The sequence below is a fragment of the Ptychodera flava genome, chromosome 4, assembly GCF_041260155.1.
Source record: "Ptychodera flava strain L36383 chromosome 4, AS_Pfla_20210202, whole genome shotgun sequence".
Lineage (NCBI taxonomy): Eukaryota > Metazoa > Hemichordata > Enteropneusta > Ptychoderidae > Ptychodera > Ptychodera flava.
In genome coordinates this window covers 9,267,057-9,294,549 of record NC_091931.1, presented here as the reverse complement: position 1 = coordinate 9,294,549, position 27,493 = coordinate 9,267,057, and the positions used below count along the sequence as shown (strand labels likewise).

Sequence of the window (27,493 nt, the reverse complement as noted above, 5' to 3'; positions counted from 1 at the left end):
AATTATCGGCCAACATCAAACAGATTATAATGTCAAAATAGTAGTGCGCGAACGGATATTTACATCTAGCGTTAAGCGTCATCTTTAAGGACAAAAACGTCGAAGGTCTTCACCGGACCGGGTAACTACGGAAACCTGTCCGTATATAGTTTAAATGGCCCACTAACACCCTGAATGTTCGTATTCAATTCAATGCACTAATTTTCACTCATATCGAGGTATGTAATAAAACAAGTAGAACATTGCCCTTATTAACAAGGAACACTTAAAGACTAGTCATCTAAACTTGCTTGAATACAGATGTTGACATGCTTAACATGGTTGAAGTTTTTTCTAGAGGGACAAAAGCTGTAACTTGAAGCAAGTTTTTTCAGTATTCTGCTTCTGTATATCAACTACTATATCTGACCCTCATCCGTTTGTGATACTGAAATTTCGGGTATTCTTTTTGTCATCACAGCTTGTTTGTCTGTAGTGATCATGGTTTATTGTTTACAAATGAATTCTAGTCCGGACTTGAATACAATTTTCAACGATAACAATGTTGATTATAGTCATATAGGTTGTGCTGATATGCAAAATACTTGGCATTATAAAATTAAAGTTTAGGGATTCAATGCAGAAAGTGTATGGAAACCGCAAAACAAAAGTTTCAAAAATTGCCAAAAGATACAGCTTATGGAGCTTTAATATTTAACCACTACATTCATTTTCTTGTCGCACCCGACAACGATAATCACGGCTGTAACCTTTTTCTGTTGCATATATTGCATTCCCAACGTTATGTGCCTTGTGTAGCAAAGTAATTCTTTCTCCGTTTTCTTAGATATGCGCTTTCCAAGGCAGTGAAGATAGTTCAGAAGATCACCACAGGTTGAACACTCCATTACTAGGCAGTTATCTCCTGTAAAATGAGGTGAAAAATTTCTTTTAAAGAAATAATCCCATATATATATTAGGTGTGAACAACAAACGTCATCCGTCTTAAAGTGTTCCCGAATTACCTCTGTGATTTGACAAATAGTAAATCAACCTACAATACGTTATTGTCATCAAAATAATAAAAGGGCTTTGACGAACAAGGTCATTGTGCTGACGATTGTATAAATAAATATTGCAGTGTCATTTTTTCGTTCAAAGAAGCCGTGAAATTTATAAAGATGGCGTTTTTATACAAATATTTCATTTCTATGAATGGAAATAAAAATCAGTCCTTAACCTGAAGGTTTCCCTATCACTTTATAATTTCGGTTATGGAAATATCATCAATAGATTCATTATATAATGTTGCCTATTCTTTGCCTCGTATAAGAAACCATGTCATCAGACACTCAACTACGTTCCTTGTCCGACGCAAAACGAGTGCCATTTCTGCAGATACAACACAGAATCAGGTGATATTTGGCAAAAAAATATATATTATTTCATCTACTTTTGAGTGTTATCTGCATATTTGTGCGACTATCTGCTCATCGTTTATAGATAGAAAAATACGCAATGGTCATATTCGCTATAGTAATTCGTTTAGTCAAAATACGTTCATAATAAAGTGTGTCCTATGCCTTTAATACGCTCTGTGAATACTTGAACATGCAAATTATAGAAATTCAGCAGCGATCTACATTGGATATAATTATGCACGTTTTACCAAGTCTTGTCAATTTCAAGTAATAAGGCGAAAGAAAAATGATTGATTGTCTACTTTTCATTATCGTGCATCCTACCTTGCTGTAGAACGATGCCCTTCAATATTACGATATTCGGATGTCCCTGTAGTTGGATTAAACAAGAGATTTCTCGTGCGAAGTCAGCACAGCACTGGTAGTTTCTTCTAGCTGGAAAACGCAAATTCATGAAACTTTAATTTGGAATGTAAGACAGGAGGTATGAAAAATAATGAACTACAGCTCTTTAAAGAAAAACAATATTCTCAGTAAGCCATTCTTTGTCAATGAATGTGTTTATAGCAAACACTAAATCTGCTGCATTACCTTTAGCGTAGGACTGAAGTTCACGATCATCAACTAATAATAACACAAAATTTAGGCATTAAAAACAAGAAAAACAAATGTTTCCTACATAGTACCTACCTGGTAGGAGAGATTTTATTGCTACATCTTCGGTAATTTTACTTCCTTGCGGCTTGAAGTTTCCTTTATATACTTGGCCGAATGATCCCTGTCCCAGCAATTCATTTGATTTTGTTAACCTGGCTGGCTGTATTGACCAGTATTCACATTGTCCAATGTTTTCCTGAGCGAGTGAGTTGGAATTTACTTGAATATCATAATCTCAAAAAGTCCCTACGATGTCAAATTGTCATGTTTCGGTGGAATATGGGAGAAATCGATTTCGCTTAAATACGGCTAGTTTTCAATCTGGTTCGAACCCACAACATACGGCATCAGTCGCCTAGCGGAGAGGCCACAGAGAGAACTGCTCGGCTAAATCTCCACTCCCAAAAAAGAGTGGTTCAAAATTATATGATATTTTAACATATCTGAGTACGTGTCCTACAGCGTCCCTATCCAACCAAGAACAAAATTTATAGGCTATATCCAAGGCAGCCTCAAATAGGTAATAGAAATTGTGACAAGAAACTTGGACAAACGTTTTACATGTAAAAAACAAACTCCCTACTACTTGAACAAGCTGAATGAGGTCAAATCAAGTTTAAAAGGTATGAGGAAATCAAAAGTATTAAAATTTTGACGGTATAAGTGAGGAATTTTCTACCTTTTGCAGAAGAAATCATATTAAATTGAAATTTACACATGAAATATTTATGCTAATTTGTATAAAACTGAATGAATACTACGGAGGAATGTATGATATCATTTTCATTTTTTTTATTATTGAATTAGCTCTATTAAACAGACCAATCTAAAACTCTTGATGCATCTTCACACCAATTTTTGAAATGAGGCATAAGAACTTACAAAATGTGATCATAGTGACTACGTATCTTTCGGCATGAATATAGCGAAATGATAACAAATTATGGGGGCCGAATAACCTTTTCTGAAAATATAACAGTTAATGTTAAAGGTGCAATACTTTGCATTTATTTAAGTCTGATTAAGTCTGGTTATGGGCAGATTTTCATCGATTAAAACTACTCCCCAATTTAGATTTTACCATATATATATATATATATATATATATATATATATATATATATATATATATACAAAAAGCAAAGAAAAATGATATACACATAATTTCTTCTATCTTTGGCATTTGTAGCAAAAGATCATGATTATGTCTACTTGATGAAATAGGTGAAATTGTAAAGTGCTGATGGTATTGAATATCGATATAATTCCACTTAATTTTATAAAGCATAATTGTTCTATAATAATATATACATCTGGTGTGGAGTGGAATCCATTGTAATTGGTTTAATAGAGGGGGATTGCCACTGATGCAATCTTTCGTAATAGTCCTGTTTCATAGGTCAGGTCCATGAAATATGTACCAACATCAGTGATTGGTTCATCTGGTAATTTAAGGTCCATTTGCGTTACGCTGATTGGTGGGACCTCATGCGTTAGGTCTCATTACTATGTATTATTCACTTTACAGCTCCCTGATTGGTTAATGTGTAGGTCCGGTCCTCCAGAATTCACTGCCTCATTGTGCAATGTCCCACGTGCTTTCTGGCTACCGCTGAAGTAATACGTTATTCGTGATGTTCACGGATCGGCCGAAAGTTACAACAAAAAATGCCCAACAAACCTTCATGCGTTAAATTTCCATGTTTTTACTTATCCCTGTCCCTTTATGCATTACAGACATGTTTGCTCGTTGTTGGTTACGTACAAAGTTCACGCTTTTCATTTTTCATTTTGATTTGACGTGGGCATTGGCCGCATCGACAACAGTGAGGCCTGTGAATGACAAGAGGAAACAACAGAGCTTCAAGGGAAACACATGGCGTTTACCATGTTCCAAAGTTCGAAAATTGTGACCGTGTAAGAACAGTTGTTCGCAGTCAACTGACTGCAGCTGGTGCCAGCCGTCATAGATTCTTGTGGGTCTGTCGTACCAGTCGTAACCTACATATAGTAATACCGATCTTTGGACAGAATGTATGAATACCTTTCTCGCAAACTCTTGGAGAAATGCACAATTGACTTGATCAAGAAATTTATCAGAGTACTATACATCAAATTTCGTGGTTGGAAACAATTTACATTACAGAATGATTTTAGTATGTAAAGTTACACAGAAATAAGGATTAAACGTGGAAATGTACTATATTATATACTGAAAAATTATTGACTATTGAAATAAAACACTGACATATGCAATTGAAGAGAACACAAAGCTGCAGAGGGTATTTGATCCATTCAATCATTGCAAATAATATTGGACTCTTTGTTGGACAGAATGTATAACTTGGAGCGCTATTGGAAATGAAAAATGCAGCTGCTTTAAGCTAGATATCAAGTATGACACACATTGAAATTGTAGAAATATGAAATTACTACTCCAAGAGGATTTTGTACATTTCGATGAGTACCTTTCTTCGTATACTGGGATCGAGCTGCGACCACGTGCAGGCATCATCCAAAAGTACATGGGACATTGCATAATGAGGTAGTGGACACTGGAGGGCCGGAAATACACATTAACCAATCAGGAAGCTATAAATTGAATAATACATAATAATAAGACCTAACACATGAGGTCCCTCCAATGACTGCTCCGAAAGTGGACCTTAGAGAAGCGGATTAACCAATCAGAGCATGCAGTACATGTGTGTAGGACATGTAATGTAGGTCATTTTGAAACAGGACTAATTAAACATGTAGCACGGTATTGTGCTTTTTGTTGTAATTGACCTTTTCACACAGGTCCGAGACCTGCAAGCAAATTCAAGTTTTGGGACGTACGAGAGACTGGCATGCTTTTGCGATGCTTGCTGGTTTACAGTCTTCCAGCACAAGTTTAATGAGGCCCAATACTTTACTTTCCTTGCATGATACATGTATCTCATTACAATGATCATGCCATGGTAATATAGACTTTACAGTTACTCCTAAGAAATCGTCTGATGAAACCTTATTCAGGTTTGTCTTATTTATGTGTTACATTTTGATATTACCTGGTTATTGCAAATAGCATAACATATACAATTATACTTTATTAAATACTTACCTTGAAAACATTACATATCTCTCTCTCTTCGTCTTCAAGACGCTGATACATTTTGTTCTTGTGTTTATTGCGTAAGACAACTACAGCAGCACCAAATATTGCAAGGACGGAGAGTACGATTATAGCTATTATTACCCCTCTTCTGTACAATGCCTCGTAGCTGTCTTGACCAGGCGATACTTGTGGAAAGAACCAAATGAGTAATACCACATTTGATATACTGCTAAAGTTCATATTTTAATGTCAAGATTTATGTCAGAATTTTATATTATTTATATAGGGCTCACCCCTCGGTGTCGCGCCACGGGTTAAAGCTAGAAATGTTATTTGTATTTATTCAAGATAAAATAGAACTGTTACTTGCTATATATGTTTGTACGACAACTATGCCCATTTTACCCTCTGATGAAAACAGTTCACGTACACGATGTCAGACCTTGCGGGTAAAGATGTTCTGTAATGTGTAAAATGCTGGACAAAAATTGGCAATTTTTACCGTGATAACAACCTATAATGATTGTGTTTAACAAGGGACGTATCGTGCCATCATTATAGTTGCAACAGTAACTGCACTGCCCAACTTCCACTTGCAAGCTGAAAACTAGCGTTCCGTCTCAAAACTGGCAATTTTTGCACCTAGTTATTAACAGACGGGGCGGGGCGCTTTTCTAAAATTTAATCCAAACATTCTTTGCGTATGCCCTCTTTAATATGTCCGACACTTTTCTCTCTGTTTATTTTTTTAGACGTGATAGAAACGATATTTTGTATCAGTGAAAAAGATGGATAATAATACTTACTGGCTAATAAAAGAGATATAGCATGTTATAGAATAGTACTTTTTAAGTTTCGTATTTGTTTATTTACTAGCACTCTAGCTGCAAAATTGTAGCGCTACGGTGAGGCGGTCGGTGATTTTTGGTTTTTGCGACTTCGCTCACCAGTAGCGCTACAATGCCGATGGCCCTGTAGAGGGTAAAATAAGCGCATCCCACTGAACCAGGGCGTGTTGATGTGAAATGCTACATATATACTGCATTTGGTCGTCAGGGCCATCGGCATTGTAGCGCTACTGGTGAGCGAAGTCGCAAAAACCAAAAATCACCGACCGCCTCACCGTAGCGCTAAAATTTTGCAGCCACTAGCACTCAAAAAACATGGCCGCGCCCATGAATTAAGCCGGGAAAACTTCCGGTTACTCGCGTAGTATATTATGAATCTGCACATGCGTAGTCAGTAAGCCTTGGCGAGCCTACAACTGAACTTGATATTAGACAGTTGCAATTTGTAACATAATGGTTAGTTTGAACGCTAAACTGTCGTCATGGACATTGTGAGAGTAACTGTCACTGGGTAAAATGTCTGATACAATAATATATACACATATACTGATTTTGTACATGTTATACGTTACGTTACGTATATACGTACGTACACCAATAAAATGTAGAAGCAAAGTGTACACTTGGTGTGCAAAAATCTGCATTATATTATATCATGCTACCATGCGCCATTCTGATTGGACGAGACCTCATTCCAGCGATGCTAAAATACTGTTTTAGCACTGATAGCGGTGGTAAAACGGGCCCCTGAACCAGCATTTTCGAAAATTGCCCTGTCGGTGTATTTGAACGTACCTATCTAAACTATAGACCGTCGAGAAAAACTGAAACAGTCAACTTTTAGGCGAGCGGCGAATCCACAAAAAGGGCCTTATTTTAGGAGTTTAATGTACCCGCCTTACATACGGCCACATCATACGTCATTTGAAAGCTTATTATCTCTACTTTAAGAAAATTGGCGATGTGGAGCTGCCAAGTAGGGCCATAACCCCCTAATTTGCATAATTAACATGGGTATCCAATTTGCATAAATGTGATATAAAATTAGGAAATTCATTGCTAACTACTCTAAACATACGTTTAAACTATCGAGTGATATATCAAATGAAAGGTAGTTGCATGTAAAATACAAAATTAATATCCAAAGAGATGTTTATATTGATTTCACTGAAATATTTTCATTTATATGGAAAACAATATTTTCCCCTTTTGAATAACAATATTTTAAATTTTTTAACAAATACAGCCACAACACACAGCCATATCATACATCATTTGAAAGCTTATTATCTCTACTTCAAGAAAATTGACAATGTGGAGCTACCAAATCGGACCATTACCCCCTAATTTACATAACTAACACGCATATACCATTTGCATAAATGCGATTTAATATTATAAATTTATAGTTAACTCCTCTAAACACACGTTTAAACTATCGAGTGATATATCAAATGAAAGGTGTTTGTATGTAGAATGCAAAATGAATATCCAAAGAGACATTGAAATTGATTCCACTGAAATATTTCCATATTTATATGGAAAACAATATTTTCCCCTTTTGAATAACAATATTTCAAAAATTTAAACTCATAAAGCCACATCATACTGCCACATCATACGTCATTTGAAAGCTTAATATATCTACTTGAAGAACATTGACAATGTTGAGCTACCAAGGAAGGCCGTGCCTTTAATTTGCATTATTTACACTGGTAAGCAATTTGCAGAAATGAGATACAAAATTGGCAAATTCATTGTTAACTATTCTAAACATACTTTTACACTATCGAGTGATATATGGTCTTTGGTAATGGTATTTGCAAGTAAAACACAAACTTGATATCAAAAGAGATATTTAAAGTGATTTTACTGAAATATTTTTTATTTCTATTGAAATAAATATTTCCCCTTTTGAATAATGGTATTTTAAAAAATTAACAAAAGTATCAATGCAACCACAAGCATTATGATGTGAAATAAGTGCATAGAACATGAAGAATAAACAGCTGAAATGAGTTCTGAAAATGATGACTTTTTTGTTGAATGTATGTTTTAGAACATACGAAGACCTCTACTTGTTTACAATATTATCCAATACCGATGTCTAGGTTTTATAGGTCAGGGGCTGTTTCTTCAAACATGCCTTTTGTTTGGAGTATAATAAGGCTTATAGTCTTCACAGCATAAAGAAACTTTTTAATGTTACTCAAGAATACCAACATTTTCTTGTAATATCACCAATTACTATTAAGTACAATATAAACATAAAGAAAGACCCACATGAATGTAGTTGTTTGAAAGTAACTCTGTAGTCGAAAAAATGTGTCAGAGTAACCTGCAATCAAAGTAATGGCATGATTCATGATCCAAATCATTCATGGCGATACAGTGTCATACATTTCAAGTAAATCATGTGTATATGCTAAGTGTAGTTACGTTTAGCTGTTTTATGTAAAGTGTTGATTTGACATGGCGAGACGTGCTCCTAGTCTACGTGCCCTGCCCTATCGGGTGGCAAGATTAATGTGACACTGCGATCCTTTGATGCTACCTTTCGAGAACAGAGTTGTCTTCATCAGTTTCTAAAGATTCATTTTCGGTTGGTGAAACGTGTGCACTGATTGAATGATTGTACGTGTTACCAATCAAGATGTTCCACTGAAGTTCAGTTCGTTCAAGTAGGGAAGCTAGAATGTCTACTGTTCGGTCAGGCTGTGTTTGTGTATGCTCATTGGAACAGGAGATTGGGAATTTCTGCCGAAGCTGGAGATCCCATACTGCACCCAAATATCTGACGGTAAAATTATATTGTTGAATTGAAACGTGTTGTTTCTCAAGATCATTTTCAGCATAGCTACCATGAATTTTGTTGTTGGTTGTTTGAGTATGTAATCATTTGATGATCTTTCCTGATTTAATGTTCTGCCGATTCCATTGCTTCATTGTGTAAATTGCCACGATGTCTACTGTTACAAATGTCGCATTGGCCTGAACCTTTATTGCTCAATTTTTCGTGTAAAATCTGTTGTATCTTTGCTGTATGTTGTTTATTTCTTCACATTTGTTTGAGAAAACAGTCAATGAATTCTGATCTGTGAAAGGTTAGACTGCACTTCTAATTGGGCGGCCTACGAACTAATTTCCTGGTGGGTGTCATTTTGTAGTCTTGTACTTTCAGCATGAGGTACCAACTTGACAGTGGTGTTAATATTTTACTGTTGACTGGAATAATCGCCATGGCTAATCAACACTTTATATAAAACAGCCAAACATAATATACACTGACAATGTACACAATATCATACACAAAACGTGAACAACGAAAATATATATGAACGATGTGTTGAGTTGCTTTACCTTTATTACTTAAAAATAAATACGATAAAATGAACTATGGTGTCCTCCGTTTACATATTCCACATAACTGAACTGAAACAGTCGATGTAACACAGATGTGGTAGCAAGTAATTATCCATCAAAACAAGATGATTTCTGGAGAAATTCAAGCTAAAGACATCAATAATACAAGAGGGCTATTCAACACACATCTATTTATAGCAAGATTGGAACTTATTTGGAATAATTGGATGGTGAAGTAATGTCGGTTTAATTTGGAAATTTAGCTCATCTGCTTTTCTTTTTATTTGTTTTTAAGAATAATTTGTAATATTTCAACACTCACCTACAGGGCACCAAGCACGTTTGAGAAAATTCGAAAATATGAAGATCCAATTATCCCGAATTAGTTCCAGTTGGTTTTATATGTTCTTGTTGTTCAGTTATAAGGGAATTAGACAGGGAAAGGATCCCGTCTGCCTATCCTAAATAAACAAAAATCAATTGCAATACAAATTCATATATTTATCCCCATAATGTAGGCATTATTCGTATATACTAAACAATTTTATGTATATTAAAAATGACTCATGATATTTACGATGTAAATGAAAATTTTCAATAAGAATACTTAAAATACACGTTTTGAGTTCATAGCTCTATTCAACATGCAAATGCCTTTTATTTGATACATCACTCGATAGTTTAAAAGTAAGTTTAGAGTACTTAACAATGGATTTTTTTAAATTCTATATCGGATTCGTGCAAATTAGGTACCTATGTACATTATGCAAATTACAGAATAAAGGCCCTTTTGGCAGCTGCATATCGTCAATTTTCGTGAAGCAGAGATAGTAGGTTTTCAAATGACGTTTGATATGGTTGTATAATGCGGTTCTATGAGTTACAATTATTAAAATATCGTTATTCTAAAGGAAAAATATTTTTTCTACATTAATACTAAAACACTTGAGTAAAATCATTTTAATATCTTTTTGGATATCCATTTTGTATTCTACATGCAAATACCTTTCATTTGATATATCACTCGATAGTTTAAAGTATCTTTACAGTAGTTAATAAATTTCTAATTTTATATCGCATAAATGCAGATTTAGTACCCGTGTAAATTATGCTAATTAAGGGCCATGTCTGTACTTGACAGCTCAACAATGTCAATTTTCTTGAAGTAGAGATAGTAAGCTCTCACATGACGTATGATGTGGCTGTATGATTTTGCTTTATGTGTTAAAAATTTTGAAATATTGCTATTCAAAAGGGGAAAATATTTATTTTAATATAAATATGAAATATTTCAGTGACATGAATTTAAATATCTTTTTGGATATCAATTTAGTATTCTACATGCAAATACCTTTCATTTGATATATCACTCGATAGTTTTAAAGTGTGTTTAGAGTAGTTAACAATAAATTTCTAATATTATATCGCAATTATGCAAATTGGGTATCCATGTGATTTATGCTAATTAAGGGCCAAGGCCGTACTTGACAGCTAAATACTGTGTATTTTCTTCAAGTAGAGATAATAAGCTTTCAAATGATGCATGATGTGGCTGTATGATGTGGCTGTATGTGTTAAAAGTTTTAAAATATTGTTATTCAAAAGGGGAACATATTTTTTTTCAATATAAATATGAATATATTTCAGTGAAATGAATTATAATATCTTTTTGGATACCCATTACGTATTCTTAAAGCAAACACCTTTCATTTGATATATCACTCGATAGTTTAAACGTATGTTTAGAGTAGTTAACAATAAATTTCCTAATTTTATATCACATATATGTAAATGGGGTACCCGTGTTCATTACGCAAATAAGGGTGTTATGGCCCTACTTGGCAGCTCCACATCGTCAATTTCCTTGAAGTAGAGATAATAAGCTTTCAAATGATGTATGATGTGGCCGATTGTAGGGAGGGTACACTAAGTGTGAAAAAATGGTGAGCCTGCCGCTCGTCTATTTGTTTCAAAGACCGAAGACCGAATTTTGATACACAGATAAAGTGGGGGTCTGTAACTCACCTCTTGGTGTAAATAAGTTGGGATACATGATGAAAGACATCTTTGAAGTAGCACATTCGGGTTGTGATGCACATAAATATTAGGGCGACATAGCGCACCGTGAACTTTGCTTGATATTGCGGGAGTCGAGACGCGATACATCCTACCGCTCTTTAAAATGGAGATAGTAAATAAATTGACACTTCCTCACAGTAACGGTATGTCAGATATTCTTCACCAAAATTTGGGCTGTAACAGACCGGGGTGTCCTAACGATGTAGACCAAGAAGTTCAAAATAACGATGGGATGACTCCTGGCGACTGCGACGAAATTTTGAAATCAAATGCAACGAGCAGTGTCAGCGGCCAGCTCTCGCTGAATCGAGCAACACACTCTGCACAACTGTTCATCACAATTGCAGTCATCGCAAGTCTGGATTATTTCAAAACTGCTTGCTTTTTGGTACAATTAACGTCCAAATTATCCATCAAAAATAGATCCTGTAACTTCACTGTGCCACCTCTAAATGTCGCGACGGTCGATACCGTATGTATACGCGTATGCGGTACAGAATGAGACAAATCTATTTTTAGTATGCCAAAAAAGCCAGGACCAATGTTCTTATGTAAATTTACGAAAACAAATTGTTACTTTTTTCATTTGATTTGAACTCTTGACCCATATTTTATATGACTGCAGAAGGTATGTTTGACAAGTATAGTGTTTATGTTGCATGCGAATAAAATGCAATGTCGATATGAACGTAATGCGTATTTATCGTAGGATACTGTGTGCCTGTACGTAATCCTAACTTATAAAAATGCTCGGTCTTGGGCGCAGAATTTCCGACGTTCGATCTCTCAGACGTCCGTTTTCTGCATTTGGGGCTTAGAGTGATGAAAATACCCAGGTAAGACAACAAAGACACACAAGTTGATATAATATAATAGCAATAAGCCCCTTCGCTGTCGGGTATACACGAGATTTTGGTACAATTCGCTCCATATAGCACTCGCCTATCAGATCGTGCTATATGTCGCGCATTGTACCAAATCTCGTGTATACCCGACTGCGAAGGGGGTTATTGCTTAATTACGTTTACTCTTGATCTGCATAGATATACACTGCACGCACATCAATATATTGAAATGTTTCATATACAAAGATATACTTTACTTATACAATTGATATTGTGTTCCATATACGTCAATATACGTAAATATACTGAACGTATATCAAGCATTTTGTCAAGTGTCTCTCCGTGTTGTTTTGAGCAGTTGCGAACACAAAGAAGCAAGCAACTCAGCCATGTGCATTATGCAAATTAGCAAAGTTGAGAAACTTTTGTGTCGAGTGTTGCGAGAATAGACCTTCGCTTGTTGTTCACATTATTACTTGAGAATATAAATTCAAGTACTGTATCTGTAATGTTAGTTGCTAATATCGAGAAGTCAATTTGCTGTCAGTATGAATGAAGATTGCCGTATATGTCGACATTAAAGCCATGGAGTACCAGCAGTTGGAAGTCTCTATATAGAGTGCTCTTGTATTTGTTAATGACTGTATAGCATTGTTTGAATCATCTGCTTGGAACTATGTCAACAGGTTTATGTAGTCTTAGATGTTGACTCATACTAAATGCTTGTTGTCACTTTAGATATTCATTTTGAGAATTATGTGTAGAGTTAAACAGTATTGTACGCTTATACAGCAAGTTTCATGTATTGAGTTCAGAGGTACTGTAATACATTTTCCTTTGTTATAAATTATTTTGATTTATTTATTGATTTTACCATTTGCTTCAGAGTGTTACATCTTGGTGTAATTGTGACGATCAATTTCTCTGTAATTTATTTAAAATTCAACCTTTATTCTTGAGTTGGAAACTATTTAAGTAAAATACATTACATTGTCCAATCTAGTGACTGTTTTAGCTATACGGTAATCGGAGATTGGAATGCAGATGCAAATTTCATCTTTGGTTCATCTTTACACAATTTTTGCAATGAATATAGTTACCGTATTTTGGATAAGATCCTTCTCAATGAAAGCTCATTTACTATTTGTCATTTACCTATGTTAGCGACGCTCCTTGTACTACGTCTTGGTTGGATCACTGTTATATGTATCTGCAGGGCGGAGTTTTATCTCCGAAGCTTTTCAATGCCTATGTTGATCATCTGAGTACAAGACTAGTTAATTCAAAAGTGGGATGTAACATAGGTGGTGTTTTCATAAATCACTTAATGTACGATGATTATATCTGTTTGATCAAGGGAACTCAAAAATTGGTTGACATTATGTAGCCACTATGGCGACCTGCATGACATTACTTCTAATACGAAGAAAACACAATGCATGTGTGTCATTTCAAAACGTACTCAGATTGTATACACTCCATCTGTTTATCCTAATGGTATGAAAATTACATCTGTAGCAAAGAAAAAGCATCTTAGGTATTTGTTGACTGATCAGTTTAGTGATGATGAAGATATTGAGCGTCAAAAGAGAGCATTATATGTATCTGCAAATATGCTCTTCAGGAAATTTTCTTTATGTTCTGTGAAGGTAAAGTGTAATCTTTTCAAAGCATATTGTTATGAATTATATGGTGGTAATCTGTGGGTTAATTATACTGCTGGTGTCTTGAAGAAAGTGAAAGTTGGTAACAATAATGCAGCTCGCATTTTTCTGGGCTATGAGAGACGCAGTAGTGCAAGCTCTATGTTTGTTTCTAATATGATTGATAGTTTTGATGCTCTTTTACGAAAGCAAATGTATAGACTGATGAAAAGAATACCTTACAGTGAAAATAGAATTGTAAGAATGGTTAATGATGAACTGTTTTACAGTTCTGACTTGCGTAACCTGTGGAGAAAGTCCATCTTTCATGGATAGTGAATGAACTTATATATGGATAGTATATCCAACACCAGTTGTATTTTTCTATCACAGTATCTGTATTTCCTTTGTGTAATTTATATGGACGAATGTAGTCCGAAATAAACAAGTACAAAACTGTTTGATTGTATGTTTGTGCGTAAATGCCTTTTATCTTCTTATGATTCTACAGATTGTACAGGTTTTTATGGCCTATGCGTACCTAGATACTCTGCTAGACACAGACCTCTATTACACATCCCTTACTGTAGAGTTGATGTTACAAAAAATGGCCTGATTGGACGTTCGTCACGACTTTTTAATGATTTGATTGATAAGGTTTGCGATATCGATGTTTTTGATGAATCTTATTCAACTTTTAAAAGACATGTTAATTTTTTTTGTCACTGTTGATGTTTAGGGTACTTTAAATTTTTAAATTTTAGTGTATTTTATCCCTTTTTTTTCATTTTCTCGTCTGTAAGTGGCTGCCTTATGGCGCTGTTGATGATCCCATAAATAAATAAATAAGTAAATAAATAAATAAATAAATAAATAAATACATTTATGTTCAGTATACAGTAACATCTACGTGACCAAAAGCCCCTACGACTATGCAGAGTCAGAAAGTCAGACTGCTCACAGTCCCAGTATAAAATTTAATAATGAAGTGTCATGATAGTTGTTTGCTTGTACTTATAGCTAACAATATACATGAACGACGCAGGAACACAACGAATAATGGAAATTATTACCTTCTTCACAATGGCAACCGCTTGTGCCGTTGCATGTCGATTTTTCCCAAGATCGACAAGAACACTTCTCTTCACATAGGCCCCCACAAACCCCTTCTGTACATTTGCACCATCCTTTTTCAGAGTCACAAGATATCGTGTATTCAGTATGACATAAACACTCTTCGGAACAATTACTCCCGAACATTCCATCTGGACAAGCTGCGTACGAAAATAATCATTCTATTACGTCATCATTCCGCTTGTTATCACATGAGATGTAGGCTGCGCACGCACGTCATATATACAAATCAGTGCGCTGTGAACGTTCAACGAGGTAAGACGTTAATTATTACGCAACGCGTTGACTTCTTTGTCTTACTCTCGGCACGTCGTACGTTGATAGACTACTTTGTAACCGTAGCGTGGCTCGGTTTACTAACTGAAGCAACGTGGTTGCTTCATAGAATTTTCACTGATACTAGTGATAGCGGAGTTTGGTGTGTGACCGACTGGAGTAACGCCGTTGCTTCACGACTTTCTTATTTGACGTCACAAGAAGTAGAACGACGTGGTCGTTCTCTTATTTTTAGTTACGATGGCAGCAATGGAGAATAAAAGTGTGGCGGATATCGCCAGCACTAGTCAGACTAGTAGCGGGACGGATATAATTCCAGTGGTTCTGCTGGTAAAGCGAAAGGAAAAATGCAGAAGCCAAAAACAGCTGATGGAGGTACGGCAGCCATTTTGGAGATGTTACAAAATATTTCCCGCAACCAAACTTTGCAGAACAGTAAGATTACTGCTCTTTGTGAGCGTGTGGATAATATGCAAGAAGCATTTGAATATGTTGAGGAAGGAGATAATTCGCAGCAGGTTGAAAGTCCTGCCAAGAAACGAAAGACTTCAGATGCCTCCGAGTCAAATTTAAATGACACAGGTGCAGGCACGAGCTCTGGAGGTTATAAATCTACTGATCCTGGGCTATTTAAAGACTTTTCCGACAAGTTTATTGTCAAGGAGAAGTGTGACGAGGCAGTTGATGCTAGCCTAGCAGAAATTATTAATGGATTGCTTCGTCAAGGCATTTCAGACGAGAAAATGGAGGAACTGCTTAAGAAACATAATCGACCAGATAACTGTGAAGGCCTGATGAAAGTGCGGGTTAATCAGTTGGTATGGGACATCATACGTGCTGATACTCGGTCGATGGACTCGAAGTTTCAAACAGTTCAGGCAGCTCTAGTTAAAGGGTCTGCTATTCTAGTAAAGATGGTTGACTTGTTGGCGAAACAGTCAAATACGGAGCAAAGTCAGAAAATGTTGGATCTTGGTACTGATGCATTAGCTTTGCTGGGGCAAACTAATTATTTGTTAAATATGCGCAGACGAGATGCGATGAGAAATGATTTAAAACATGACTATGGACATTTGTGCTCGTCGTCTGTGCCATTTACTGGCGATTTATTTGGCGATGACGTTACAAAGCGGGGTGAAGGATATCCAGGAAGTAAACAAGGCTGGCAGTAGGATCAGTACTTACCGTGGAGCTTCATATGGCAGAGGTTCCAGATACAGAGGACTTCGTTTTAGGGGAGGCAGAGGTGGACGAGGACGTGGTGTATACCAGCGTCAGGCACCATATAAAGGAGCTTCAAAAACTACGGAAGCCAGACTGCGAAGCTGCAGTCGAAGTAAAACCAGGGACTCAGAGTAGTACTCAGGTAAGCAACATAATTACTGAACAGCCCTTTCAGGCTGGTAGATTGAAATTATTTGCTCATAATTGGAAAACGGTTACAAGTGATCCTAATATACTGGATTTGGTTATGCATGCACATATTTGTTTTGTTAGCATGCCTATGCAGTTAAAATGTGATGTGCCAAAAAGTTATCCCTGTAGCAAAGATCAGGTGGCCGTTATCAATGGTGAAATAGAGAAATTATTGTGTAAACAAGTAATTAAACCCTCAGTGCATTGTGATGGGGAGTTTATTTCAAACATCTTTTACGTCCTAAACCAGATGATAGTTTCAGAATGATTTTGAATCTAAAGAAATTGAATGAATATGTGGAGTATCATCATTTCAAGATGGATACTCTGGAGTCTGCCTTGAAATTAATAACACAGGGTTGTTACATGGCTTCAATTGATCTGCGTGATGCTTACTATTCAGTGCCCATTGCAGAGGTACATCAAAAATACCTTAAGTTTGAATGGCAAGGTGCCATTTATCAATATACATGTATGCCAAATGGGCTGGCATGTGCACCAAGATTGTTCACAAAATTATTAAAACCTGTCTTTTCCACATTAAGAGCATTAGGCCATGTTAACACGGCTTATATTGATGACTCTTTATTAATTGGGGATACTGTAGAAGAATGTGAATATAATGTAGATGATACTTTGAAGCTGGTTACCCGACTGGGGTTTTACCACATCCGGTAAAGTCTGATACTGTCCCAAAACAACAGATTTTATTTCTGTGATTTCTTATTGATTCTGTAACTATGACTGTCAAATTGACAAATCAAAGATTGACAGACTTAAGTCTGAATGCACTAAGTTAATTAATAAAGATCAGGTTTCGATTCGCACTATGGCACATGTCATTGGTCTTATGGTGGCATCCATTCCAGGTGTGGATTATGCACCACTGTACATTAAGTGTTTGGAGATGGAAAAAGTAAAGGCCTTAAAAGAACACAAGGGAAATTTTGATGCAACTATGCAAATTTCAGCAGATATGAAAACTGATTTAAGGTGGTGGTGTGACAACCTACCATTTCAGGTGAGACACATTTGCAAGGGGAATCCAGATATGCAAATATATTCAGATGCTTCCAGTTTGGGCTGGGGAGCAGCTTTTGGAAACAATAAAACAGGTGGGCGTTGGACTGGGCAGGAAGCCCTTTATCATATAAATTATCGGGAATTGTTAGCAGCTTTCTATGGATTAAAATCTTTTTGTGCATCTTTGACAGATATACATGTCAAATTAATGCTAGATAATACCACAGCAGTTGCATACATTAATCACATGGGAGGCATCAAATCATGGCAATGTAATGACATCACGAGATCTTTATGGCTCTGGAGTAGAGACAGAAATATCTGGTTAACTGCTGCACATGTTCCAGGTGTATGTAATTTGGAAGCTGATCATGAATCAAGACATTTTCATGATGAAACGGAATGGAAATTAGACACCTTAATGTTCAGGTTAATAGTAAGACAGTTTGGCTGGCCAGAGATTGATTTGTTTGCATCCCGGCTTAACACTCAGTTGGAGAAATTTGCTTCATGGAGGCCAGATCCTGATGCTCAATATGTTGATGCATTTACTTTTGACTGGGGAAGTAAATATTTCTATGCTTTCCTCCTTTTAGCTTAATTGGAAGATGCCTTCAGAAAGTGAGGGAGGACAAAGCAGACGGGATTATTGTTGCACCAATATGGCCAACACAGCCATGGTTTTCACAACTTCTGAAGATGATAGTTGCTATACCTCTGGAACTTCCACGGAAGGAAAACTTGCTTCTGATTCCGAACAGGAAGGAACCACACCCATTATGGAGGACAATGTCTCTGATGGCATGCAAAGTATCAGGATGTCACTCCAAAAACATGGACTTTCTCCAGCAACAGTCAATATCATGTTGCAGTCTTGGAGATCAGGTACAAAGAAACAATACTCCACATATGCCAAGAAGTGGATACAGTTTTGTAGTCAGGTCAGAGAGAGATCCATTTCAGGCGAATATAAAAACTGTGCTGGACTTTATGACAAGTCTTTTTGAGTCAGGACTGGGCTATAGTGCCTTAAATACAGCAAGGTCAGCACTATCTGCAATTTGTTTTACCAGAAACTCTGTTACTGTTGGTACTCACCCATTGGTTGTTAGGTTCATGAGGGGTGTGTTTAATATGAGACCTACCCTACCTCGATATAAAGAAATCTGGGATGTTTCAAAGGTACTGGTGTATTTAAAAAGCCTACCTCCAGTGGAAGAGCTTACTTTGAAAATGCTAGCATTGAAACTAGTTATGCTGATTGCGCTAGTCACTGCAGCTAGGGGGCAATCTTTGCATCTTCTTGATATACGATACTTGGATCGAGGTGCTACTCGGATAAATTTGTGATCCATGAACTTGTGAAACAAAGCAGACCAGGGTATTCACCCCCTGTTATTCATTTGAAACAATATCCTCCAGATAGGAGGTTGTGTGTGTGCACAGCGTTGACTGAGTACTTATTACGCTCCAAAGATATTAGGGAGACAGTAACACAGCTATTTATTAGTTATAGGAAGCCACATAAGGCTGTGGCAAGATCCACTATCAGTCGATGGATTAGAGACGTTATGGTCAGGGCAGGAATTGACATTAATAGGTTTAAACCTCACAGTGTGCGTGTGGCAGCTGTTTCTAAGGCAAAACTTGGTTTTGTGCCCATTGATCATATTATGGCTACAGCGGGCTGGTCATCGACTTGTACATTTTCTAAGTTTTATGACAAGCCTATTGTGAAAAATAATGTATTTGCTTCAGCTTTGTTGACTTAAGTATACAATATTTATTTTGTAATAAATTGAACTTATACAGAGCAACCTTATGTGCACATTGCTTTAAAGTCTCATGTGATACCAAGCGGAATGATGACGTAATAGAATTGGAAAATTAAACAAGACTAAAAGTTGAAGTTTGATTCCAATTCTATGTAGTCATCATGAAGCGTAGGGATCACATGCCCTCCCAGTGTCCCGCCCTAGTGGGGAGGTTACTTACTGGAGATATTAGTGGTTTCTATACAACTAATAGCGCCTTATGGTGTTGGAATAGTCCAGGTTTGATAAGGCTCAACGCATGGATGTGCACATTCGGTGCGTTCAAGCCTGATTTGTATATATGACGTGCGTGCGCAGCCTACATCTCATGTGATCCCTACGCTTCATGATGACTACATAGAATTGGAATCAAACTTCAACTTTTAGTCTTGTTTAATTTTCCAATTTCACGTTTAAAGGTTTTTAAGCTTATATTTTTCAGCCGCAGTATCTCGCAATTAGAGCTTTGTAAGTGGAAATTAATATCTCTCGATGCAGACTTGAAAACATTACTGACCTTGTTCACAGTGTAAACCAGTCCACCCAAGACCGCATATACACCCAGAGTGTCGATCGCATTCGACCGCATGTACACAGGCACAGGCAAGCTCACATTTATCACCCCATTTGTTTCTTTTACAACCTGTAAATATATCGATATTGAATGGTAGCTATATTTCATGAGTCACATATTTTCAGTTGAAGAAAAGTTGTAACAAAGCAATAACACATGACGGTTTTTGACTTAAATAAAGGGGCGCTGCACCCATGCAACACAGCGTATTTTGCTCAAAAATCCCATTTTTGCAAATATTTCAGGGGTTTCATTAAGAGCCGGCAGCCGGCGAAATTGACCGGCTACTCTCAAGATTTCGCCGGCTACTTTTTCGGAAAAGTTGTTACTTTTTCATCATTAAAATATTTTTTACCTTCTGAAATGGCTCGGAAAAGTATCACACGCTGTATAATCGAATCATTGTGCATGATATGTGAAACAAAGTTTAGTAGACGATCAACCACGATAGCCTTGTAGTAGCATGTCCAGCGAGTATTGCTTGAATAAAAAACGGAATTACAACGAACGATTCTATTGGCTGCTGCTATCGATTGCTTCCTCGTGGTGACCTTTCTATCCGCCAATGAAAACATACGTACTACTCCTGTTCGCCACTGTAAACTCAATCCAAAATGGCCGATACACAAAGAAAACGGAGGTCGCAAGCTCAAGCTTCCCTGTACGATCTTGGCTTTGTAAAGCGAACTAAAGAACAAGAGAAAGGTAACAGATTTAAACTGTTTTCGAAAGCAACGGCCTGATATCTTTGTCACGGAAAAACTTTCCGATTCATTACAGTTCGAATTTCAGTAAGCCCATGTGCGTTGCAATGCTGTAGGCGTCAATGTGTACGCATCGACAGCTAGTCTCCTACCCGTGGTCAAGCAAGACAGATCGATGAAGTGATGTGCATGGCCATAGTACACTGCCGGACCATCGCGTATTTCAAGAAGTGATAAATAATTCGTACAAATTGCCTTGGCCATTATCAAAGATTGAAATTAGATCGTCGATGAGATTTGATTGTTAATGATTGTGAAATTGGCAGTGTTGCTCTTGTGCTATAATTTTCACGATACGACGCTCCAGGGCGCCACTTCAAACCCATAACACTACACTGTACACATTTCAAACATACAAAGTCACGTCACTCAGTCATTATTTTTTTAATATTCGGGGATTTTTCGATTTTAGATCAATCGTGGTGTACATGTTTGAGAAAATTTTGGTAAGTGGAGTGATTTTTATGGTGCATGGTGTGGGCTGGTGTAACACTAGACTAGATTGTTTGTTGGTGTATTGCTTTATTGTGTGTAAATTAACTATGCTTCCAAATAATATGCAATACTATGGCTGCTAGCAAACTCACTGTAGTTCTGGCTGCCGTTTCCTTTACCTTTGTATTAAGCCCAGTGTTGTTGCTATTGCTTCCCATTGTAAATCGAAAATTATTTTGCTTCCCAAATTGAATGTTCGACATAAAGTTCACACATACCAATTTGAAAGCACAATCTGTTTTTCCCCATTGCTTTATCAGGCTGGCATTATGTCGTGAAAAATAATTTGACAGTGTGAATATTTGTAAAAATTACTTCACATGAACATGAATAATTAAAATCTCTCTCTCTCTCTCTCTCTCTCTCTCTCTCTCTCTCTCTCTCTCTTTTTCAATTTTTCCAGATGTTCCAGCACAGGAACCAGATCCGGGTCAGAGAGTAGATCAACCCCCTGCAAGGACAGAGAATTTGAATTGTGATGTTACAAAAAACACTCTATCTGACCCAAAAACTGAGTTAGGAAACTCGTGTGATCAGCATAATTCTAACCAATTTTCAGTCCCTGAATCAGCAACAGCAACCTCACAACTGATAAAGGACCTGTTCCCTTATATTGACAACAAATTGATCCACCATTATTATAAATGCCGGGACAATGGCTGTACATCTCTCAGTCCATTAGAAAGAGAGAGACTTGCTACAAAGAGAGATCGATTCAAACATGAGTGGCTGCTCTCGAAGTCCAGTAGCTACTGCTGTAAAACTGGGATTTGGTGGAGTGTATACATTGAAAATCAGGGAGTGTTTTGCCTAATCTGCAGAAAACACAGTGGTGTCAGTCCCCAAAATAAATCTGAGGTGTTCTCCAAGAGACCATCAGTGAGATTCAAGCAAAGCACTTTTGAAAATCATACTGATTCCTTGAAGCACAAAAATGCAGTGACTGATGAACTCATGAACAGGATGTCATGTTTTCAAAGTGAATTAGACACCAAAGAAAAGGTGCATGATGAAGTGTTGTTGAAAACATTCTATGCAGTTTATTGGCTCGCCAAAGAAGCTATTGCAAACAGTAAAACACATTCCCTCTCAGTCTTGTTGAAAAACTCGGAGTTGCTGAATTGAAATATTTTAAACACAGAGCACCAGCATCATTTCGTGAAATATTGTTAGTCATTGGTAATACAATAATGCAGTCCATGGTGGAGATTGTCAATAAAGCTGGATGTTACGGTTTGTTAGTTGATGATATGACTGACATAGCTGTACTCGAACAGATGGTTGGCTTCATACAGTTCTTCAACCATGATACTGGCAGGGTTCAAACAGGTTTCCTGTTCATGGAAAACCTTTTGGAAGATTCAGATTCAGCTGATTCACAAACTCTCTTTGATGTACTGTGTAAGACACTTGCAGAACTCAAGCTTTCATTACAGGATATGAAAGGCTTTGTCTCTGATGGTGCCAGTGTGATGGTTGGCAAAAATAATGGACTAGCAGCCAGGTTGAAGAGAGTTAATGCAACAATTGTTTCTGTGCACTGCATCTGTCACAGATTAGCTTTGGCCTGTACAGATACCAATGCAAGTCTCAACTACATAAACAATGTAGAAACCATGGTAACCCAGTTGTGGAAGCTGTTTGAGTACTCTCCAAAGAAGATGGCGGTTTATCTGAAAACTCAAACTGAAATGAAAAAAATAAAGCTGACCAGCCAGACTTCAAGGAAAACCGTTGCAAAGAAACTAAAGAAAGCATGCAAAACCCGCTGGCTGTCCTTTGAGTCAGCTGTCAACTCAATATATGATGAGATAGTTCCTGTACTGCGGGCTCTTGAGGAACTACAAAGTGACGCTGTTTCCTTTGGGCTATTTAAGAAGATGCGCACTGTAAAATTCATTGGAGCAATTTACATATTGAGAGAAGTTCTGCCTGTTCTTGCTCAATTGAGCAAGGCATTCCAGCGGGATACCATCAACTATGCACATCTAGAGCCTTTAATCAAATACACAAAAGACAAATTGTCGGACATCCTGGATAATGGTTCACCCATTGAGCAACTAAAGATTGGTCTCAGTGATGGTGGGCGATTGAGTAGCCTAGATTTGAATTGTACAGATCATGATGAATCCCAGCTGAAGAGTCTTATGACAAAATATATCACTTCCCTGAAAGAGAACATTGACAATCGATTAGGCCAATCAGCTCCAATTTTGAGTGCATTCTCAATTTTTGATCCCACTGCCATGCCGACACAAGATAGTCCAGAATTTAAGACTTATGGAGAAACAGCTATCTGTGTATTAGCAGCCCATGTCTTTCCAAGTGAAGGTGCCACAATGTGTGATAAGCTTATAGCAGAATGGGGAAAGATGAAATATGACATCTTGTCCTGGAAAAAGGATGTCCCAGCTGTGCTTCCACATACAACCCCGACAGAATGGTGTGCATCTCGTGTAGTCAGGATGAAATCTAGCTTTGGCTATGTTTACCCAGAGCTTGTGCAAATTGCACAAATACTGCTGTCCATACCAGTGTCAAATGCTTGGCCTGAAAGAGGAGTCAGCAAAGTGAGGCTATTGAAAACCAGATTGAGGAGCCAACTGAAGAATGATGTCATGAATGCTCTTCTCCACATAACATTAAATGGACCAGAGCTGCACTCACCTGATTGTGATTCATTGATACATGAAGCTGTCAGACAGTGGTTAGCCTTGAAGAAGAGGAGGAAGCTACCTAAAACAGGAGATGCATCATCCAATTCTGCAAGCACAGAAGCCAGTGCTAACACCGAAAGTCACACAGAAATGGCTGACGCCTCAGTTCAGACTGAACAAATTCCCATCACCATCACATTAGATGAAATCCAGGCCGAGGTCCAAACAGCATTGAAACTTCTGGATTTGGGCGAGTTTGATGACTATGACTCTGACTCAGACACTGAATACAGTGACACTATGAGCCCATTTGACTTGAATATTCTCTGTGACACATGAATGGACTTAAAACACTTACTAGGAAAATGGCATTTATACTAGAAATACTAGAATTTCAAATGACTGCATGTAGGCAGTAAAAAGTGAGTGTTTTTGCTAATTTTGCTGGGCTTCCGGCCTTCGGCCGGGAGGGGGGACACCCCCCTCCCGCAACCTTCCCCCGACGACCGCTTCGCGGTCGTGGCAGCTGCTTCGCAGCTGCAAGCCGCCTACTTTTTCATTGTGGCCCCCTACTTGAAAACTTAGTGAAACCCCTGTTATTCATTCAATTTTTATTAATAATTTGTTAAAAAATTGAAATATGGTAGGGTTCACCTTCTACTTGTAAAGCAGTCAAACGTTGAGTGGCAAAAACGTTTAAATTTATGCAAATTATGCAAATCATCCTATTTCCTGCATTCTTTTTCCTTCAGATTTCAAAATTTCAAATTTATTTCCAGTCTAGCTGGGTCAATTTTCTGAAATTTTCACATTATATACTTTAAATGCTATATAACAAAACGATTTTTTGTTTGGCAATTAAGTTCTTACCTTTTGAATAAGAGGCATTTTAATTGTGCTAATCATGATTTTTAATCACTTTTTGAGTGTCAGTCTTTCAACCCTTGCCATTTCAGAATGAGGATAGATAATGCAAAATACTATAGTCGTTTTTATCTACATGTACTCTTCTTCCAAGTGAAATATTACATTTCAGAAAATAGCGTCAAGTATTTGACTTAAGGTAGAGACACACGTTAGATGATACTTATTTTAAACTCACTTTTTCTCAATAAATTTCACTTTTAGACCCCACACATTATATATTTTCTGTTAGCCCTATATCTCAACATTGTGAAAAATATGTTTATTTTCCGAAATCACAGTGTTTGTGACCATTTCTCTCAAAAATATGCGTTTTTGAGTTTTTTTACCTAAAAAAAATTAGGTGTTACAGGACTATGGCGACTTGAGATCTTTTAACAGAAATCAACAATTGAGTAGTCTGGGGAAAAAACTGTGTCCCAGATTTTTTCTATTCCCTTTTGTTTCAGCACAATAAGGTGTGAAAGTAACAACTCTGGGTTTTTGAATAAATTACCGGGTTTCGTTCACTTCAGCAAGAATTTCTCTTGTTCTATCAATTTTACCGAAAATCTGGGACACCGTTTTCCCCCCAGACTACTCAATTGTTGATTTCTGTTAAAAGATCTCAAGTCGCCATAGTCCTGTAACACCTAATTTTTTTTAGGTAAAAAAACTCAAAAACGCATATTTTTGAGAGAAATGGTCACAAACACTGTGATTTCGGAAAATAAACATATTTTTCATAATGTTGAGATATAGGGCTAACAGAAAATATATAATGTGTGGGGTCTAAAAGTGAAATTTATTGAGAAAAAGTGAGTTTAAAATAAGTATCATCTAACGTGTGTCTCTACCTTAAATTTATTTTTATCATAAAATATGAAAAGTGAGATTTTTCCCTAAATATACATCTATTTAAAGGGCCATTATTTGTAACTTTTGACCATTTGTTACCCCGGAAAATTCCATGTTGGAGGCTCTTTTTTGTTGCAAAATGTTGTTTTACGAAGAAACAAACATGATTAGTGATGTTATAACCACATAAAACTGCCAATTTTTGTTCAAATGTGTTGCCCTTCCGAGCTCGTTTGTTGACGTCTGGCATGCTCAGCGTGCTGGGGAGAACGCAGATATGGTGACGCCGCGATCACGCCAGATGTACAAGTTCACGTTTATTGCGGGATCAAAACAACATTGCATCGTGGATTGCCAGACATCTAGCTACGCAACGTACTCAGACAATGGACTACGACGTAAGTACCGGGCATAAGTAATGAATATTTATTTTGAAATTTCTGTCAATGGCTCGCGCAGGTGCAGAAGAATGCCTACGTTGCAATCCGCGTGTCAACACAGTTTGTATTTCTGTCCGGACAAAAATTGAAATTGTCGTTGTAAAATCACATGTTATGTAGTTGTAGGGCACGTAATGTTTCCGGATAATATGCGATTCTCTGTTATTTGACAGGCTATTCAACATGAGCCAGTGATCATTTCAATCAAAACTAACGGAAAAATCGCCAGAAGATACAGCTAATGGAACTTTAATCCTTTGGGTAAACTACTGCTACCATACTAAACTTTTGACTCTCTACTTTTTGAAAATATATGGTATGAGGGAATTTCCTCATCACCTTTGATGAGAAATATTGCTTTGAAAAAAAACTGTGTTGGCAACATACAGCTCCACCTTAATTGTTATCATTAATAGAAAAATTGAGGTTTTCTACTCAACATTGATATATATATATATATATATATATATATATATATATATATATATATATATATATATATATATATATATATATATATATATATATATGCTCTTCATTCTTCGAGAAAACCATCGTCACCAGCTAAACTTTAGATACTCTGCTTTATGAGGGGGTTTTCTTATCATCTTTGAATAAAAATTATTGCTTTGAAAAAAGTAGTTGGTAACGTGTATTCCAACTTAAAGGTGAAATGAAAAGACAAAAATAGCCAAAAAGTTACCATGTTCCAAGTATTAAGTATGTAAAAGAAGATTAGAGACAAATAGTGCAAAGAATACGTCTGAAAACCACCTTTTCGTTTCGACAAAGAAACGATCAGCAAGACTGGCCAAGAAAGTTTTGTTATCGATTTCTCAAATTCGCCATCTGAGAGCGTCTAGTGACGTCATATGAGTTAAACAAAATGTCGCTCAGTGACAGCGAGAACGGTGCAGACTATTCAGACCTAGAAGACTTAGCCAGAGTACAACGGTAATCTGGTCTCAAACTCTACATATTCTACATTCTTTTCTAGTAATTAAATAATATGAAAAACCAGGTTTAAAAATAAAAAGCGCACAACTCTGTAAAGGACTCCATACACATGCGTACACGATCAGAATACCAAACACAATGGCGGCGTCGAGGCTACGACACCCGTACGAGCGCGTTCAAGAAATCAAGGTACTCAAGGTAATGCTGGTAAATCTTTACTGCCAGCGATGCCGGCTGATGATCGGCA

The 27,493-nt window shown here is 36.9% G+C and overlaps 3 protein-coding genes across 4 annotated transcripts in view; 2 read left to right on the top strand and 1 right to left on the bottom strand.

Moving 5' to 3' along the window:
- LOC139130842 (tyrosine-protein kinase Tec-like) overlaps positions 1-27,493 on the bottom strand; it is a 36,003-nt gene that overhangs the window by 4,764 nt on the left and 3,746 nt on the right. The window contains exons 3-8 of the mRNA XM_070696639.1: positions 20,116-20,241; positions 15,009-15,209; positions 5,164-5,342; positions 2,091-2,253; positions 1,725-1,835; positions 750-904 (exon numbers count right to left, since the gene is read on the bottom strand). Coding sequence (XP_070552740.1) covers positions 750-904; positions 1,725-1,835; positions 2,091-2,253; positions 5,164-5,342; positions 15,009-15,195 — 795 coding nt within the window. The 5' untranslated portion in view covers positions 15,196-15,209; positions 20,116-20,241. The remainder of the gene's footprint in view (positions 1-749; positions 905-1,724; positions 1,836-2,090; positions 2,254-5,163; positions 5,343-15,008; positions 15,210-20,115; positions 20,242-27,493) is intronic.
- Positions 15,893-19,447, top strand: LOC139130839 (uncharacterized). Of its 2 annotated transcripts, XM_070696636.1 has the most exons (3): positions 15,893-16,711; positions 17,783-17,876; positions 18,381-19,447. In XM_070696636.1, the coding sequence occupies exons 1-3, from the start codon at positions 16,544-16,546 to the stop codon at positions 18,383-18,385; spliced, it is 267 nt and encodes an 88-aa protein (XP_070552737.1). In that variant the 5' UTR covers positions 15,893-16,543; the 3' UTR covers positions 18,386-19,447. The 2 variants fall into 2 exon arrangements, with proteins under 2 accessions (XP_070552737.1, XP_070552736.1); XM_070696635.1 differs by lacking the exon at positions 17,783-17,876 and having other exon boundaries at positions 15,902-16,711; positions 18,381-19,446.
- On the top strand, positions 22,622-24,427 carry LOC139130588 (zinc finger protein 862-like). Its single transcript, XM_070696337.1, has one exon. It carries the CDS (start codon positions 22,622-22,624, stop codon positions 24,425-24,427), a length of 1,806 nt encoding a protein of 601 aa, XP_070552438.1.

Excerpts from the sequence above, each read along its gene's own strand:
- LOC139130588 (XM_070696337.1), top strand. The coding sequence starts at position 22,622 with ATGCAGTCCATGGTGGAGATTGTCAATAAAGCTGGATGTTACGGTTTG.
- LOC139130839 (XM_070696635.1), top strand. The coding sequence starts at position 16,544 with ATGGCAGAGGTTCCAGATACAGAGGACTTCGTTTTAGGGGAGGCAGAG. Across the intron at positions 16,712-18,380 it reads GGACTCAGAGTAGTACTCAG|CTTAATTGGAAGATGCCTTC; the intron begins GTAAGCAACATA and ends TCCTCCTTTTAG.